This window comes from Callorhinus ursinus, unplaced genomic scaffold (genome assembly GCF_003265705.2).
Source record: "Callorhinus ursinus isolate GAN/ISIS: 27379988/994484 unplaced genomic scaffold, GSC_fseal_2.0 scaffold15, whole genome shotgun sequence".
Classification (NCBI taxonomy): Eukaryota; Metazoa; Chordata; class Mammalia; order Carnivora; family Otariidae; genus Callorhinus; species Callorhinus ursinus.
The window spans coordinates 39,628,607-39,648,233 of NW_027397077.1; the positions used below are offsets into that span (position 1 = coordinate 39,628,607).

The 19,627-nt window shown below is 38.0% G+C and overlaps 1 protein-coding gene across 4 annotated transcripts in view; it reads left to right on the plus strand.

Annotated features, from left to right (window-relative positions):
- Nucleotides 1-19,627, plus strand: part of FANCD2 (FA complementation group D2) — a 55,583-nt gene that overhangs the window by 1,671 nt on the left and 34,285 nt on the right. The window contains exons 2-16 of one of the 4 annotated variants that reach the window (XM_025884965.2): nt 124-220; nt 1,983-2,123; nt 2,725-2,792; nt 2,955-3,058; nt 4,093-4,153; nt 5,076-5,128; nt 7,281-7,359; nt 8,846-8,970; nt 10,729-10,816; nt 11,761-11,865; nt 12,486-12,586; nt 12,977-13,085; nt 13,319-13,354; nt 16,292-16,435; nt 18,337-18,471. In XM_025884965.2, coding sequence (XP_025740750.1) covers nt 157-220; nt 1,983-2,123; nt 2,725-2,792; nt 2,955-3,058; nt 4,093-4,153; nt 5,076-5,128; nt 7,281-7,359; nt 8,846-8,970; nt 10,729-10,816; nt 11,761-11,865; nt 12,486-12,586; nt 12,977-13,085; nt 13,319-13,354; nt 16,292-16,435; nt 18,337-18,471 — 1,413 coding nt within the window. In that variant the 5' untranslated portion in view covers nt 124-156. Of the gene's footprint in view, nt 1-123; nt 221-1,982; nt 2,124-2,724; nt 2,793-2,954; nt 3,059-4,092; nt 4,154-5,075; nt 5,129-7,280; nt 7,360-8,845; nt 8,971-10,728; nt 10,817-11,760; nt 11,866-12,485; nt 12,587-12,976; nt 13,086-13,318; nt 13,355-16,291; nt 16,436-18,336; nt 18,472-19,627 lie in introns of those variants that run through there. The other 3 variants (XM_073901633.1, XR_012380953.1, XM_073901634.1) reach the window with 3 other exon arrangements.

The window sequence follows — 19,627 nt, forward strand, 5'->3', positions numbered from 1 at the left end:
ATATTAGTGTAAAAACTAGAATCACTTTGGTTTTGGGTAAGATAGTTTCCTTTGAGCTATAGCTTTAACATCTCAAAACTTATCTAGCTTCTAGAGGGTAACTTCTATCTGATTTTGCTGTAGAAAGTAATTGAATTGCAGAAGACTTCGGTCAAAATGGTTTCCAAGAGAAGGCTGTCAAAATCAGAGGATAAAGAGAGCCTGACAGAAGATGCCTCCAGTAAGTATCTAGTCATTTGTTGTTTTATTTCCAGTAGCAAATCTGTGAGGCACTTAAGGAGAGATAAACTTCCTCCTTTCAAGTCCTGGGAATCATCAAGGCTTAATGGGTAGAGCACACAGAATCTAGTATCAGGAGATTTAGGACTGAGTTTCTGCTTCTAATTCCATGTATGACTTTGGGCATGCCCACAGTCTTAGAGCTTCAGTCTCCACATCCATAAGAGGAATTAGTATAATAGAGCTTATCCACTTACATCATCTGGGTGCTGAGACAGAAGGTACAACATAGTATCTGTCCTTTAAAAAAGACTTATGATCCTCTTTCCTCCCTTAAAAAGAATTATAGTATGGGGGAGCCTGGCTGGCTCAGTCAGTGGAACGTGTGACTCTTAATGTCAGGGTTGTGAGTTCAAGCCCCACGTTGTGTGTAAAGGTTGCTTAAAAATAAAAATCTTAAAAAAGAATGTAGTACAGATAAAACTATGATAGTGATGTATAAAGGAAAGGCATTATATCAAAGCAAGCATGCCAAGGGTGAAGAAACAGTGTAGACTGTCTATATGAGAATGTGGTTGATGGAGGCCCTTACTTAGTTCTGATGAAAAGAAGTTGATAGGGCGCCTGGGTGGCTCAGTCGTTACGCGTCTGCCTTCGGCTCAGGTCATGGTCCCAGGGTCCTGGGATTGAGTCCCGCATCAGGCTCCCTGCTCAGTGGAGAGCCTGCTTCTCCCTCTCCCACTGCCTCTCCCCCTGTGTATTCACGCTCTCTCTCCCTCTCTCTCTCTCTCTGAAAAGAAGCTGATAGTTTTTTTCCATTTATTATACTCATCTACTCGGTTAAGGGAGTTCTAACTTGTTACATCATTAAGGGAGAAGAGGAAATAAGCCTACTTAATTTCAAGTACCTCTTTGTTTTTGTTTGTTTATTATGTTTTATTCTCTTGCATTGAAAGCCGTGGGATAAAACCAATCTGGGCTTTGTACTCAAAGGCTTGATGCAAGAGAACCTGCCTGATTCTTTTTACCCCTGCATCAAGATCATTGGTTCTCACATTTTGGTGTGTGTCAAGATTATTACCCGGAAAACTTTAAAAATTCAGGCTCCCAGGCTCCATCCCCAAGATTCTAATTGAGTAACTATGGGATGTGATCTAAGAATGTGCTTTTATTTTATTTTTTTTTGAAGATTTTATTTATTTATTTATTAGAGAGAGAAAGAACACAGGCGGGGGGTGGGGAGGAGCAGAGGGAGAGAGAAGCAGACTCCCCACTGAGCAGGGAGCCAGAGGGAGAAGCGGACTCTGTGCTGAGCAAGGAACCTGATGCAGGATTCGATCCCAGGACCCGGAGATCATGACCTGAGCCGAAGGCAGATGCTTAACTGACTGAGCCACCCAGGAGCCCCCAAGGGTGTGCTTTTAATAAGCTTCTCAGTGATTTGAGTGCACTGGTTTGCAGACAACAGCTTGAGGCACCCTGACTGCTTTAGAATTTGGGTGGAAAACATTTCCATGGTTATTTTTGTTAGAAGTGGCATGTTTTGAATTCTTCAAATGAAAACGGAACAGGCAAAAATAATTCTATTTGTTGATTGGTTTATCTGTTTGTAAGCCTCTATTGCTGACCATTGTTAAGAGATAAAATTTTACTACAGCATCAATTCCAATACAGTTCTTCATTTTCCTCTTAGGGTTATTCTAGGGTTTACATTTTTAATCTCTACTATTTGTCACATTCTTGAAAATTTTGTCTTTTTTCAGAAGCCAGGAAGCAACCACTTTCCAAGAAGACAAAGAAATCTCATCTTCACAATGAAGTTGAAGAAAACGACAGTGTTTTTGTAAAGCTTCTTAAAACATCAGGAGTTATTCTTAAAACAGGAGAGAGTCAGAATCAACTAAGTAATATTTTAATTGAAGTCTTTTCTCTGGGTTTAGTGTAGGGCTCAGAACTGAATCATGGATTTCTGAAATAGAGAGGCAGTGAAGATTAAAAATGGGAGCACCAGCAATCTTGAGACAAGGATGACAATGATACTGCTTTTTAGAGAACATTTTTATAGTCCTTGGTTCTAATTAATGCATGTTAAGTAAAGTAATTCTATTTTTTTATTTTTTTAAAGTAATTAGATTTTTTTTTTTTAGAAAAAGATGTCATATCCCAGTAGTACTTTGTGTTTTCTTGTGGAAAAATAAATTAATACTCAAGAGAATAATTAGATCTGTATTAGAGTAATTTCAGAAGAAAATTTATAAAGCCATTTAAAACCCTGCTTTTAGGTCATAGATTACTCCATTATTCCATATCTTTTTTAGAATACTTAGTAGTATCCTCTGTCAAAGCTAAATCTGTTTGACCATGGGTTTAGAAAATTTGGCTCTGAAACTAGGTTAAAAATATCCTTTTTGGTTTCATAAGACAGGAAACTTACATCTTTGGGAAAGTAAAACTATGGTTGGGAGATATTAAAGACTCTGGTGACCAACTATTTTTTCATCTTAGCTGTGGATCAAGTTGTTTTCCAAAAGAAGCTCTTTCAGACTCTGAGGAAACATCCTTCTTATCCCAAAGTATGTGTTTCTTCCTGGTACTTTTGCTCTTGCCAGCACTACTCTGGAATTGGGAATATAAAGATACTGGCATAAAGTTGAACGGACTAGAATGATTCTTAGCTAACCTATAGCAAATCTTAAACTAAAAATCTTACTCTTTGTTTTTTCATTGTCATTAAGATAATAGAAGAATTTGTTAGTGACCTGGAGTCTTACATTGAGGACCAAGACAGTTTCAGGAACTGCCTTTTGTCATGTGAACGTCTGCAGGATGAGGAAGCCAGGTGTGGAGTGGAGGCTTGGAGTCTTGCTGACATTTAATCTGTTATAGTAATTGGATTGGGAGGTGGAGATGGGCGGGGGGAAGCAATTTTTTTGAATTTCACTTTTTATTTATAACATTTTCCTCAATTTTAACCTAACCTTTAAATTATTAATTTATGGTTATGAGACTAAGAACCAGAATGTTTTCTAGAGTGTGTCTCATCTGCGTTGATAGAATTTTACCTCTCTACTTCTCCCTGTTTAAGAATCATCTTCTCGAGGGACCTGGGTGACTCAGTCGCTTGAGCATCTGACTCCTGTTTTTGACTCAGGTCATGATCTCAAGAGTTGTGAGACTGAGCTATGTGTCAGGTTCTGTACTCAGTTCAGTGTCTGCTTCAGATTCTCTCTCCTTCCCGCTCTTCTTCTCCCCCTGCTCGTGCTTGCTCTCTCTGTCCCCCCCGAAATAAATAAAAAAAAAAAGCCAGGGTGCCTGGGTGGCACAGTCAGTTAAGTGTCTGCCTTTGGCTCAGGTCATGATCCCAGGATTCTGGGATCGAGCCCTGCATTAGGCTCCCTGATCAGTGGGGAGCCTGATTCTCCCTCTTCCACTCCCCCTGCTTATGTGTGTGCTCACGCTCTCTCTCTCTATCAAATAAATAAAATCTTAAAAAAGAGCCATCTTTTCATGTTCTGTATTTCTGATATAACAAGATAGTTTCTCTTTAAATATTTTATATTTGGGACGCCTGGGTGGCTGTCAGTTAAGAGTCTGTCTTCTGCTCAGGTCATGTTCCTAGGGTCCTGAGATCGAGTCCTGCATCAAGCTCCTTGCTTAGTGCAGAGCCTGCTTCTCCTTCTGTTTGCTGCTCCCCCTGCTTGTGGGCTCATGCATTTGCTCTCTCTCTCTGACCAAAAAAATAAAATTTCTTAAAAAATCTTTAAAAAAATTAAAAAATTGTATATTTAACCAATTTAATGAAGAAAAATGATAAAAACATTAAAACAAGAAAACAAAATAGAAAACAAATCTTTTTCTTTCTTTTTGTTTCAGCGTAGGCACATCTTACTCTAAGAGCCTCATTAAACTGCTTCTGGGAATTGACATATTACAGGTGAGACTGTGCCACTTTTTCTGTGAACATTTGATGGACATGATTTGTGGTGTATGCCCAAGTGTAAATGCCTGAGCACAGGGTCAAGTAGAGTTAACAGGGAGTTTGGGTTTGCAATAGTTTACTATAGCCCCATTGCTGACATATATCTGGTAGGGCAATATCTGTGGCTTTGGACTGAGCTGATTAGCCCAGTACATTTCTTTGAAATCTCATTTATTCCCTCAGCCTCTAATTCCTGATTTGTAAAGCTTCCTCCCATGTGCTCTGAGAACCTTATATATCTCTGCCATATTCACATCTGTGTCATCTCTCATTTCAATTTTTACTTACTGATTAACTTGATTTTGCCATTTTCCTCCTCTCTCTTTTAATATATTGAATAGACAATGCTTTAACATGTTTTAAATGTTTCAAATTATAAAAAAAAAAGGAAAGTCTTTTCTTACCCTGTCCTCCATTTTTTTCTCTTTTATTCTCTCCCACTGTTAATCTTCCCACACTCCTATCCCTTCCTTTTCTTTGGAAATCTTCAGTATAATTTAGTTAGCTTACATTTAAGAGCCCTCTTATTCCTCTGGAGAGAAGTCTTTTCTTGCAAACTATTTGATAATCTTAAGTCTGCATTTCATGGGTTAACAGTTGTCATGTTTAATAATATTTTTGATGATTTGATTATTTTAATGCTGCCTTCATAATCATTTGGTAATTTTTTAGGAGACACATCATTGTCAAGTTTCTGTCCCAACAGCTTATGTTCAAAATATAGGCAACATTCAAGTGGCCATTCCTAAAATAAGAGGATTTCAATTATAGCAGGATTTTTCTCCAAGAGCTCTTGTTGGAGCAAATTGTGGTTAATTATATATTTCTGTTCTGTATTTAAAGACCATCTCCTGACTCCTTATGTCTTCTTTTTTAGCCTGCCATTATCAAAACCTTATTTGAAAAGTTGCCGGAATTTCTTTTTGAAAAGTAAGTGAAATTATTCTGGAATGCTTAAATTACCTTTGTGTGCTTAAGTTTCTCTCTGAAAAGATTACTCTAAAACATCATTGGTTTCTCTGGAAATCATATTGATTATGACACCAGATTCTTAAGTGACTGCTAAAATTTTACTGGGGTCTTTTTTCGAAATATCATCTATTTATATGACTGCATGTTCCTAGAAGGATACACAATAAACTGTTAATAGTGGTTGTCTCCAAGGAGGGAAGCCAGCTGCTTGGAATCAGATGTTCTATGAATACTGTTTTTTACCTTTTCAATTTTATAGTGTATGTGTACTAATTTTTTTTTAATTTGCTTTAAAAAATAACTAAGTCGGAAAAAAATGAACAACCTAATAGAAAAGTAGAAAAAGGTCACGAACAGACAATTCACAAAGAAATAACGAGCGTCAAACATTTTTTCTAAATGCTCAGTTTCATTAATAATCAAAGATACAAATTTAAAACAATACATACATTTTTTTCCACTCTCAAAGAATCTCCCTTATTGAGGTTAATCAACAGGCATGCTTATACATTGCTGATAAACATAATCAATTGGTTCAAGTCATTCTGAAGGGCAGTAGGTTATGTGTATCAAAACCTTAGATTTTGTATACTGTTTAATGCTCAATCACGTCCTCTTCTAATTTATCTTAAGGTAATAACCTAATGAAAACAGTAATGAATAAGATTACTGTTTAACAGAAAATTGTAACAACTGAAATGTTCAACTCTAGGGGATTGGTTAAGTAAATGAGGTACATCCCTGTAATAGAGTATTATGTGGACATTAAAAATTATACAGAGGACTATTTAATGCCTTGCATTAATTTGAAAAAAAAAAAAAGGTCAGGTTACAAATCAGTACTTACAGTTTAGCCCAGTATTTTATTAAAAAAAAAATACAGGGTCCCTTGGGTGGCTCAGTCAGTTAAGCATCGGACTCTTGGTTTCGACTTGGGTCACGATCTCAGAGTCATGAGATCAAGCCCTGCACTGGGCTTCATGCTCAGCTTGCGTCGGCTTGGTATTTTCTCTCTCATTCTTCCTCTGGTCTTCCCTCCTATTCCCCCCTCCTTGCTGTGCATGTGTCCTCTCTCTTAAATAAATAAAATGTTTTAAAAAATACATATACCATACTATAGATACATATACATATTAATAACAGACTTCTCTGGATGACAGGATTATAGGTCATTTTTACTTTCTCATTTTTAATGTGTTTTTTCTAGGTTTTGTATAGAGTAATAATACACTTAAAGATAGATCTTTACAAATTTCTGCTTTGCCTGAATGGCTCACATAGATGCTTTATGTCTTTTTCAGCAGTTAAATTTGACTGCACTAAACAAAAACTGAGAATACTGTCAAGAAAAAAACTGGAAGTAGTCCCAAACTTTAGACATAGAAGGTTGGGAGGGAGGCAGATGCTGTCATTTGGGGGGAAATAATAATAAGTAAGCCAGCATTTCTTTTTTTAAAAAAAAAAGATTTATTTATTTATTACAGAGAGCACACTTGCACACATGCGAGGCTGCACATAAGTGGGGGGAGGGGCAGAGAGAGAATCTTCAAGCAGACTCCCCCTGAGCTTGGAGCCCCTTGCGGGGCTTGATCTCACAACTCATGAGATCATGACAGGAGCCAAAACCAAGAGTCGGATGCTCAAACAACTGAGCCACCCAGGTGCCCCTAGCATTTCTTCATCTATAAATGGTTTTCAGTACTTTCACAAACATAGTCTAATTTGACCTGTGTTTCCAAAGTAGTACATGCTTACTTTTTTCAATACGTACCACTTTTCTACCTTTTAAAATTTTTCTTGTTCAGTTTGTTCAAGTTTATTGCCTTTATTTTTTTGTTTATATTGTTAAGAAATACTCTCCAGATCTTCCTTAACCTTTCTAAACCCTCCCCAGATGCAGCCACTGTTAAGAGTTTAGTGTGTCTTCTTCCATCTTAACATATATTTGTCATGCTTTTCTTGTATCATCTGTGTGTCTAACACAGCTTGCAATATGTAAATATTCAGTAAGTGTTAATTGAATGTCTGAAATGGTTTGTGCACTCTTAATGTTTGCTGTTGTGTAAATCAGAAAAGCTAAGTTTCTGGTCTTCTTATCCTAACATTTCAGTGTGAACAGTGATGGACTTAACATGCCTAGACTCATCATCAGTCAGCTGAAATGGCTAGACAGAATTGTGGATGGCAAGGTAGGCTTTAGGACTTGTTCTGTCTCTTGGATTTAGAGTCTGTTTTCCACACTTAACCAAACTTTTGGAATTTGCAGTGTTTTTTTTTCCCCCTTTTCTAAACTGAAAATTCATATTTTTCTATTTATTAGCTTTTTTCATCTTTCATAATTTGAGAATAATGGATATTTCACCCTTTAAATTTCTCCAGGAAAAAAAAAGTTTTTCTAATTATGATGACTAGATATCTATTAAATAAATATTTGGAAAGAAATTAGGTAGCTTTCAAAGTACACAGATGACTGTGTTTTATTTCTCAAAAGCAATGAGATCCCAGACCAACCTACCTTGCTGCAAATGTTTAATCTGATTACAAATGAGGAAAGTTTTAGGAAGTTTTTGCAATTGTGTTATTTGTTACTAAGCACCTTGGTAAAATTGAATCTGTTTTGAGCCTAGTGTGTAAGGCCTATTTCTTTTCAGAGTTCTTTAAATCATTCTATTAATTTTTGTCAGGCATCCCAAGGCTAAATCTTTATTTGGAAGAACATGAGTTTTGGAATTTCATGTGGACTAGAATTTTATATTATTGTGTGTTGTATTATATTGTACTTATTGTGTATCTTTGGGCAATGAATATCCTTACATTTTATTTTTTTTATTTTTAAATTATTTATTTATTTATATATTTTAAAGATTTTATTTATTTGACAGAGAGAGATGCAGCGAGAGAGGGAACACAAGCAGGGGGAGTGGGAGAGGGAGAAGCAGGCTTCCCACTGAGCAGGGAGCCCGATGCGGGGCTCTATCCCAGGACCCTAGGATCATGACCTGAGCCGAAGGCAGACGCTTAACGACTGAGCCACCCAGGTGCCCCTATCCTTATATTTTAAAAATGGGAATTGTTGGGGCACCTAGCTGACTCAGCTAGTGGAGCATGTGACTCTTGATCTCTGGGTTATGAGTTTAAGCCCCACGTTGGGTGTAGAGTCCACTTTAAAAAAAAAAAAAAGTAAAAAGAAAAAAAAGTTAAAAAAAGGTAATTGTCGCACAGACTCCACAGAGCTGTGAAGATTAAATGAAATAAAGTAGGCATGCCTGGGTGGCTCAGTCGGTTAAGCATCTGCCTTCTGCTCAGGTCATGATCCCAGCGTCCTAGGATATAGCCCCATATCAGGCTCCCGGCTCAGTGTGGAGTCTGCTTCTCAATCCACCTGCTCGAGCCCCCTCTCTCTCCCCCTCCCTCTCAAATAAATAAATAAAATCTTAAGTAAAGTGTATAACAGACCCAGTAGATAATATACCATCCATGGTACTTGTTTTCTGTGTACCATCCCATGTGTGAAAATTTCTGGGTCATTTACCTCTGAATTTAGGCTTTGAGTTTGAATGTATGTATAGGTGCCGTATTGTACATAAAATAATTCCAGCTCTACATTTCATGAGGAGGAAGTCTTTCTCTGTTCTGGGTAGTGTGCAGCAGTTCTAACAGTCTCCTTCATTGCAGGATCTCACCACCAAGCTCATGCAGCTGATCAGTATTGCTCCACTGTACCTGCAGCATGACTTTGTCACCAGCCTACCTGAGATCCTAGGGGATTCCCAGCATGCTGATGTGGGGAAAGAACTCAGGTGGGTAAGCTCCCACTGTGGGAGCCTTAACACTGCAGAACGAAAACAGTAGTAGGTCTACGGCCGTACCACCCTGAACATGCCCGATCTTGTCTGAAAACAGTAGTAGTAATGTATTCCTATTTATATAAAAGAGGATGGTATCTACCTTCCATGAGTAGGTGTGAGATTTGTGACTTGTTTTTGTAATAATGAGTATATATTTGGGTAGACCCATCTACTTTTTTTTAAACCGTATAATGGTTGTGAATATGAAGACTGGGTTAGGATTAGGCATATAAATTTGGTCTGTGGAGACCTAAATATGATCCATCTGTTTTGTTAGCATTTCTTCCATTCAGGGAGTCCTCAGTTGTGACTGCATATCCAGATCATTTGTGGAGCTTATCAAACATCTGCATTCTTTGGTCCCTAAATGACTCATTGTGATGTACATCACATCAGACCCACTGCTAAGAGCATTTCTTACTATCATTTATGTGAAAAATAGTAATTGGTAGGGCAGTAATTAAAGAAGGGAGAACAATACTCCTCTGTAGCAGGATTTGTTGTTTTTTTTTTTTAAGATTTATTTATTTATTTATTTGACAGAGAGAGAGAGACACAGTGAGAGAGGGAACACAAGCGGGGTTAGTGGGAGGGGGAGAAGCAGGCTTCCCGCGGAGCAGGGAGCCTGATGCGGGGTTCGATCCCAGGACCCTGGGATCATGACCTGAGCTGAAGGCAGACGCTTAATGACTGAGCCACCCAGGCACCCCCAGGATTTGTTTTAATGCAATTTCCTGCTTACCCTCAAAATAGTTTTTAAAAATTCAGTTTGCAATACTTCCTTTTCTTTAGTTGTCTGCAAAGCTACCTCCAAAAATGTCCAATGATTTCTTGCCTTTGTACTTTTGGGTAGAATGCTTCCTCTGCTTATAGCACTCTACCATCCACTTTGCCTTTTTAATTCCAGCTTGTCCTTTGGTATAGCCTTTTTTTAGAATCTGTCACTGTTCTCTATTCTGTGTTCCTGGAATGTCTTGCATGTACATCTGTCATACTTGTCATATGTCACCGTAATTGTTGTAGGTTTTCTTTTTCCTTTTCTCAGGACGGATATGTGCCCAACTCAAGAGTGGTTACCTCTGGGTAGTGGAGATGGTGAGGAAAGGGCTTCTCGTTTCTACTCTGTTGTTTGAATTTTCCATAATGAACATGTATTTTTTTAAAGATTTTATTTATTTGAGAGAGAGAGAGCAAGCATGAGTGGGGATAGGGGCAGAGGAAGAGGGAGAAGCAGGCTCCTTGCTGAGCAGGGAGCCTGATGCGGGGTTCGATCCCAGGACCCTGAGATCATGACCTGAGCCAAAGTCAGACGCTTAACCAACTGAGCCACCCAGGCTCCCCAAGCATGAATTTTTTTTAAATCAAAGCAATTTTTAGGGGCGCCTGGGTGGCTCAATCAGTGAAGCGTCCTCCTTTGGTTCAGGTCATGATCCCAGAGCCCTGGGATCGAGCCCTGCGTTGGGCTCCCTGCTCAGTGGAGAGTCTGCTTCTCCCTCTCCCTCCACCCCTCCCCCTGCTTGTGCTCTCTCTCTGTCTCAAGTAAATAGATAAAATCTTAAAAAAAAAATTTTTTTAACGAAATATACTATTAATAAGTTCAGTGGGAACTGAGTATGTCCTCTTCCCGTATCCTGAGTGATTTTTCCGCGTAATTATCTGCCCAGCTCTGTTAAAAGTTATACAGCTTTTCTCTTTTCCCACCCTTCACAGTGACCTGTTAATGGAGAATACTCCACTCACTGTCCCTATCCTGGATGTCCTTTCCAGCCTCCGACTTGACCCGAGGCTCCTGTCTCAGGTAGGAAGGACTCTGCTCTCCAGAAACAGCCAGCTTTCTTACCTCCCAGAACGAATGTCAGTCAGTCATTGCTTTGAAGCAGTTGCATATGAAAGTTTGATTTTGAAATGATACAGGGGCGCCTGGGTGGCTCAGTTGGTTAAGGGTCTGCCTTTAGCTTAGGTCATGATCCCAGGGTCCTGGTGTAAAGCTGCATGTTGGACTCCCTGCTCAGGTTCTCCCTCTCCCTCTGCCCCTCTCCTCCGCTCGTGCTCTCTCTCTCTCTCTCAAATAAATAAATAAATAAAATCTTTAAAAAATTTTTTGAAATGATATTGAATGACATTTCATCTCTTTTTCTCTTTGATGAACTTCATAGTATGATGGATTTGCTGCTGTTTCAAAGCAGTAAGTTTTAGTGGAAATCTCTATCTTGCATAATATTTACACACTGCTCCTCATAGGAATAATAATTTTATGTGTCTTCCTTCAGCCAGTGGAAAATTCAGGCTCAAATTATTATTTTTTTTTAAAAGATTTTATTTATTTATTTGACAGAGACAGTGAGAGCAGGAACACAAGCAGGGGGAGTGGGAGAGGGAGAAGCAGGCTTCCTGCTGAGCAGGGAGCCCGATGTGGGACTCGATCCCAGGACCCTGGGATCATGACCTGAGCCGAAGGCAGATGCTTAACAACTGAGCCACCCAGGCGCCCCAGGCTCAAGTTATAAGATAATAACACTTTTATAGTTACTACCTGTCTGTTTTTGAAGAAACTGTGGCATTAACAATTGAAAGCTTGTAATTTGGAATAAAATTGAAAATAAAAGGAGGTGTTTTTCTTCCTAAATTACAAGTGAGAAAACTGAGTGAGAGAAGTAAGTTTTCTAATTTAACCTAACAGGTCAGTACTAGGTTGAGGTATTAACATAAAAATATTTAAGGTTTTGTGCTTTTTATGTTTAGGTCCGCCAGTTGGCGATGGGTAAACTGTTATCTGTGAAATTGGATGATTTACCTGTGATAATCAAGTTCATTCTTCATTCCGTAACAGCCGCAGATGCACTTGAGGTACCTTATTATTTCCCAACAAACACCAATGGCATGCTAGATCCTTGGGAGTGCAGAGTATAACGGTGGTGCCCTTCTGAAAGTCAGTAATGGAAAAGAGATGTACCTAGATGAAGATACATCAGTATACATTATTTAAACTAATAGCTTCTAATTCTTCTTCTCTGTTCCCAAACCAATTGATAATGCTAATTAATCCAGATAGTATTCAGGGGATAGAATGGAACTAGCTAGATTTATTGTTGCATATAAGCCCTACACAGTTATATTTGCTATTTTAGTGTAATACCTCAAGGAATTCTGAAATTTTGAAGGGCATAACATACTATCCTTGCATTAACTATTTTCATCAACTCTCCTTTTCAAAATGCCTTGTCTAGGGGCACCCCGTAGCTCAGTCAGTAGAGCATGTGACTCTTGATCTTGGAGTTTTGAGTTTGAGTCCCATGTTGGGTATAGAGATTACTTAAAAATAAAATCTTAAAAAAAAAAAAGCCTTGTCTAATATTTAGTGATTCTTCTTACTCAGTCTTTCAGGGGATTGTTATGGTTCTACTGAAAGAGCGAACTGTGCCAATCCACTATGAATGAGCAGAACACATAATATTTATTTTCCACAGGTAATTTCTGAGCTGCGGGAGAAGTTGGATCTGCAGCATTGTATCTTACCATCGCGATTTCAGGCTTCCCAAAGCAAGTTGAAAAATAAAGGACGACAAAGGTATAATGTCATCGACAGTTACCACCCTTTTTCTCACATGGGCAAGGCAAGTTTTCTCACATTTATTCTGAAGCCAGGACAGTAGATCTTAATACTTGTAACTACAAATAATAGTAATAATATTGTTTGCATGTACCACTATACAGTGCTTCAAATCATATGTATGTGGTACATGTAACGTGTGTGTACATGTAAACGTTGGCAGCTGGGGTGAATTCTCCCGGCTATTCAGATCAATCCTAGATAGACTACAGTACAAGTTTATTAGCCATTTTACACATGAAGTTGTGCCTTGCAACAGGCACTTGGCTAGTAAATAGGAATCCAGATTTTATAAGTTCCTCTCTGGTAAATGGAAGAATGATTTTTTTCCCCCTCTGCTACTTGTAGTTCTTCAGGAAATCAAGAAAACAGCGGTCAGGACTGTGTTATTCTCCTCTTTGATGTAATAAAGTCAGCTGTTAGATATGAGAAAATCATTTCAGAAGCCTGGATTAAGGTGAGTGAGATCTTTATGACTTTGAACATTAAGGAGGAAGTAGGTGGCAATCAGTGATGGATAAGTAAGTAAAGGTAGGTGGAAAGAAAAGTGTTAAAAGTCAGTCAAGTAGAAATGATAGATGATGGTTCCCAGATGGACAGATTGCTTCTCAGGAGAATAGGGCATGCTGAATAAGGTGAAATGTGTTCTACTTATGTGTTGTAATATTTTTGTGACCCTTTTTTTTCTAGGCAATTGAAAGCACTGCCTCAGTGTCTGAACACAAGGTAACATTCTCATACTATGAATTTTAAGTACCACAGACTTAAAATTAATTATATGGCTAGTTTTCCTTCTTTTCTCTTGCTCTCTCCACAGTCATCCCTTCTGTGCCTTCTGTAGCTGCTCTAATAAATGTTAGCTGTCTGGGGAAGATAATCTGAGGGGATGACTTGCTAGATAGTCTTTCCTACACTCATTTTGGCAATAAAATAAACCTAAGCTATCCATAAGGGGAAATATTAACATTCCAAACAAGCACAGTGAGTTGCAGTCCCAAGAAGCCAAGTCTCCATAGATGAAGTGAAGACAGGAGTCACTTGGGGCATGAGTCGGGTCCCTGTATCCATCTGATTACCCTTCCTTCCGCGAAATGGAATTGTCGAGATAATGGCATTCCATGTTTTACTTACCTTTACCCATGTCAGCCTGACCAGAGTGAATCAAATAGTCCATCCATTCACTCTCAAGGCCGTAGTACTCAATCTGTCTTAATTATGGAAATTTTTTCTTCTGTTGAGAAGCCAGATGATTGTGTTTTCTTTAGTTGGAATCTGTTTTGTTTTGTGGGATTCTGTTAGAGTATCCAGTTGTTGGGTGACTCAGTTTTTTGTGGGGGCGGGATCAAAATATCCTAACAACTTCTTTTTTCATTTTTGCATAACCCTTGGCTACCTGTATACCTATTTTACCTGTTTTTGCAGATTTCTAATTATATAATTTTGCTTTCTGATTTTTTTTCTCTTGACATTGTATCATAAACATTTTATATGCTTCTGCAATGTCTTTATGTCTTTTTTTTTTTTAATAGTCTCCACACCCAGCTTGGAGCACAATGGGGGACTTGAACTCACATTCCCGAGATCATGACCTGAGCCAAAATCAGGAGTCAGACACTTAACTGACTGAGCTATCCAGGTGCCCCATTATTTATTTTATAATGGGTAGTTTGTACGTTTTGACCCCCCTCACCCATTTTTTTTCTTGAAGATTTTATTTTTAAATAATCTCTACACCCAATGTGGGTCTCAAAGTTACAACCAAGATCAAGAGTTGCATGCTCTACTAAGACCCCTGCCTCTGGCAACTACCAATCTGTTCTGTCAATGAATTCAGTTTTTTGTGTGCTTTGTTGTTTATTTTTTAGATTCCATATAGAAGTGAGATCATAAGGTATTTGTCTTTCTGTCCGACTTATTTCACTTAGTATAATGCCCTCAAGATGTCCATATTGTTACAAATGGCAAGGTTTCATTCTTTTTATGGCTGAATAATATTCCAGTGTGTCTGTGTGTGTGTGTGTTTGTGTGTGTCTGTGTACTTACCACATTTTCTTTTTACTTAGGTTGCTTCCATGTCTTCACTATTATAAATAATGTGTAGGGATCATAGGAATGCAGATATTTTGTCAAATTAATTTTTAGTTTTTTTGAGTAAATACCCAGAAGAATTTCTGGATCATATGATATTTCTACTTTTAATTTTTTGAGGAACCTCCATACTGTTTTCCCTAGTAGCTGCACCAATTCACATTCCACCAACAATGCACAAGGGTTCCCTTTCTCTACATCCTCACCAACACTTGTTGTTTCTTGTCTTTTTTTAACAATAGCCATTCTGACAGGTATGAGGTCATATCTCATTGTGATTTGCATTTCTAATGATTAGTGATGTTGAACATCTTTTCATGTGTCTGTTGGCCATTAGTATGTCTTCGAGAAAATGTCTATTCAGATCCTTGGCCCAGGGGTACCTGGGTAGCTCAGTTGGTTAAGTGTCCGACTCTTGATTTCATCCTAGATCATGATCTCAGGGTCTTGTAATCGAGCCCCATGTCAGGCTCTCTCTCCCTCTGCCCTCCACCCATTCGCGCTTGCTCTCTCTAAAATAAAAAAATGTAAAAAAGATCCTTGGTGGGGCACCTGGGTGGCTCAGTCGGTAAAGCGTCTACCTTCAGCTCAGGTCATGATCCCAAGGTGCTGGGATTAAGTCCTGTGTCAGGCTCCCTGCTCTGCGGGGAGCCTGCTTCTCCCTCTGCCTGCTGCTCCCCCTGCTTGTGCGCTAGTGCTCTCTCTCTCTCTCTCTGTCAAATAAATAAATAAAAATCTAAAAAAAAAAATTGTTGACCCGTCTTTTAAATTAGATTGTTTAGTGTTTTGCTCTTGAGTCGTATGAGTTCTGAGTAGTTTTTTTTGTCCTGCTTTTTTTAACTTTTTTTTTTTAACATAGTTAATACGAGCTAATTGTGAGGGAAAACCCCACAAGAATCTGAAAATGTTAAAGTTTCTTTTCACTCTCTTTTCCGTTCTGCATGGATAATTCTTCTTCCAGATTTTTTCTTATTCATATACAAGCTGTATGTGTATGTGAGTGCAGACATTCTTACACTTACACATAGTTATGTTTGTATATTGTTTTTACAAAAATAAAATCTTACTGTTATTGTCTTGCAGGTTGCTCTTTTTAAATTTCACAATGTCATGAATGTCAAAAAATGTAGTCTAGCTTATTCTTTTTAATGGCTGTATAATCTGAAAATGACTATCAGATTTTAATTTTTTCATATTGACAGACATTTGCAGTCTCTCCAACTTTTCAGAAAGTAGTTTTCCTAATAATGAAATATATACTAAGGTTGGCAAGTGATTTTTCTTTAATAAATGTGAAGATATTCAAAGTTATTTCTGTAATAATATCACTTCAGCTTATATTCCAGAGTTTCCATAAAAGATAACAGTCGTTAATAGTTGTAGCACTTTATTTCTCTGAAAAACATTTGTGGGTTTTGTGGAAAAAAAAAAATGTACTCTCATGGGAGTATGTTGAGCAAATAAGTATCACCCCTTCTGTGTTTTCATGGGAAAAAGTTGTGAGTTGCTATTTCATGGAAATAAATGTACTGATTTATTAAACTATTTCTTTGTTGTCATATTTATTGACAATAGACTTTTGACGTGGCAATGCTTCTCATCATCTATAGCACCAACACTCAGACAAAAAAGCACATTGAGAGGGTGCTAAGAAATAAGATTCGATCAGGCTGCTTTCAAGAACAGCTGCTGCAGAGTACATTCTATATTCATTACTTGGTAAGTGTCAGAATCAGAAACATTGGTCTGAAAGTTATAGAGAAGTCATTTTTAACCCTTCCTACTCAGTGTGGAAATCTTGACAATCTCACCTTTGCTGGATGTTGATTTTTGACAGCTCACTATATTTCAAGATGTAATAGGATTATTACTTACCTTGATCGAGCCATTATGATGTTAATAAAACCAACCTAAGATCAGTGTCTTATCTTTTTCGAAAAAAGGTGACAAAATTGGTTTATGTTGAACTGATTAAACTCATGCCCCAAATTATTTTTTACAGGAAATATTTTAGTTCAGGTCTTCTAATTACATACTTACGTAACTTGATTTTTAACTTAAAATGGAAAGCTTTGCAGCTCCTGTATATAAATTTCTTCATGTGAGTTTCAGCCCATTATTCAAGTGCATTGAGACTTTCAAATCTTAACTTTGCATTACTCATTTTAATTATCTAGCTCTTTGTCATATGCAGCTTTGACAAACTTGCCTTCTATATCCTGTTCTAAGCAGTTTTTAAAAACCCTGAGCATAACAGGACCAGAGGAATTCTAATAGACATAATTATGCATCTTTTGAACCATCCGTATTTGGCCATTCAGTGCTGTGACTCTTGGGTGATTATTTCTGTTGAAAAATAAACCGTTTGATTAGAATTTTATAAGTTAGGAATGGTATTTCCCGGTGAATTTTCAGGATATTAACAGCGTATACCTTCTTAGAAAACCGGATAACCAGTAGTTTGGGGCTTGACTTAGGTACTAATGAGAATATATAGTTTGGTCTTAAGATTTTATATTTAGAAATGGATTTAATGTTTCTATTATTTTATCTTACAGTCCTTTCTGTGCTTATTTCTGGGAATGATGTGTGTTTTGGGCTATAATTTACAGAAGGCAGAAACCATATATAATTTTTTAAAAGATTTATTTGTTTATTTTAGGGGGGCAGAGGAAGAGGGAGAGAGAAACCCAAGCAGACTCTGTGCTAAGTGTGGAGCCCAATGCAAGGCTCAGTCTCACGACCCTGAGATCACCACCAGAGCCAAAACCAAGAGTCAGACACCTAACTGACTGTGCCACCCGGGCACCCCGTATATAATTTTTTACTGCATTTTCCTCAGCAAAGCATTATACCCATATCAGGGCTTAATTTAAGATTTTTTTAAATTGTGATGGTATCAGTAAAGAAGCTGGACTTAAACTGGTTATTTACTTTGGGTCCATTAATGTCCATCTTCGCCTTGTTGCTAAGACATGATCAGTTCTCTTTTTGATCTTAGGAGAAATCAATTTAATTAGTACTGAGCCTTATAGATTGATTTCAAATCATAACCAAGGCAGAGCAGACCCAGATTGAATGAGGAAATTGGGATTTAGAAGATCTGGATTCTAGGGGCGCCTGGGTGGCTCAGTCGGTTAAGTGTCTGCCTTTGGCTTGGGTCGTAATCCTGAAGTTCCAGGATCGAGCCCCGCATCGGGCTCCCTGCTCAGTGGGGAGTCTGCCTCTCCCTCTCCCTCTACTCCTCCCCCACTTTGCGCACTCTCTCTCTCTCTCTCTCTCACTCCCCCCCCCAAAAAAATCTGGATTCTAGTCCCAAATTGGGCAAATAGGAATAATGCTATTAGGCTTATAATTTAACTTCTTTCAGCTTCCAGGTCACTTATCCTTACACCTAATCCCATTGATCCTGAGCGAAAACTCAGAATGATGAAAGATAATTTTGAGTAAAACAAAGATTAAGTAAAAAAAAAAAAAAAAAAAAAAGAAGATAAGTTACCTTAAGTTAAAATGAGAGTTGGTGAGGGAACTCTGACATCCTATAAGGGTTAGCAAGTCCTGGTTCTGTAATAACTAAATTCCTCCCACAGCTTCTTTTTTCTCTCTCTTCCCCCCTCAAGGTCCTTAAGGATATTTGTCCATCCATTCTGTCGTTGGCACAGAGTTTGTTGCACTCCCTAGACCAGAGTATCATTTTGTTTGGCAGTCTCCTATACAAATATGCATTTAAGTTTTTTGACACTTACTGTCAGCAGGTATGTTGAAATATTTATTTTGGAGAGAAGGGAACAGGAAGAAATGCAATTCCAAGTGACTTGCATGTGATATGATGTTTATTTCTTATTGGTTGGAAGGCATTGAAGGAAAAAGAACTCTGAACTGGGAGTTGGGAAAACTTAGTTCTAGTCCTAGTCTTAATAAAATGAGGGAGACTGGACTGGAGGATCTAACTCTGCATTTTGAGCTCTAAAATTCTCTGATTTTAAAATGAAGGTCCACATCCAGTCTATTTTAAATAAACCATGGCTAAAAGGGCTGGGGTTATCGGGCCATTTTTGTAGTATACAGAAAGAGCAGTTTTAAAATTTAGCTGCAAATGATCAACTGGCAGTTAGTTGATCCTCGAGTTGTTCTCTAGAAAAAATTGTGGAGAAAAACAAATGAAGGAGAATTGCCTGAGGGCATAACCCTATTCCCATGAACATGAGACACAAAATTTAATAGCACATATCCAGAGAGGGAAGGCTGTACTTGTGGAAAGTGATTCTGAAATCAAAGAACAGAGGGTCTTATTTTGTATTTTTTTGTACATGCTATACTTACTAGTAACAGTGTCAAAACATTTGAATGGAACTTGTAAAAATAAAGACAAAATTTTAAAGTAGAGCAGTAGATTCATCTGGCATGAGCTAGCTGCTGCAGTTGAGAAAGCCATATGATTCAGTTTGGAGCAGCAGTATAAAGGAAAGGGAGAATGGCATACAAGGTATTTTTTGGAAACATCTTAATGTTTTAGAGATATTATCATGGCTCATGTTTGCTTGAAACATACAAGTCTAACCTGTAAAAAACCTTTAAAACCTTTAGCTTCTTGAGTTCCATCTTTTTTTTTTTTTAAGATTTTATTTTTAAGTAATCTCTACACCCAACATGGGGCTCGAACCCACAGTTGAGAGATCAAGAGTCACATGCTCCACCTGAGCTAGCCAGGTGCCCTGAGTTCTATCTTTTTAGTACATTTTAACAGATTAAGTACACCATAGCTTAAAGGGTAGTATTTAACCCAACTGAAAAAAGGAGACTATGCCAGGGAGCAAGATCAGGAGGGCTTAGATAATGCTCACTGATAAATTTTAGGAATTAGTCAAGAGTGGATGGTTGTTTAGTTAGGTTGGCATAATCCTCAACCTC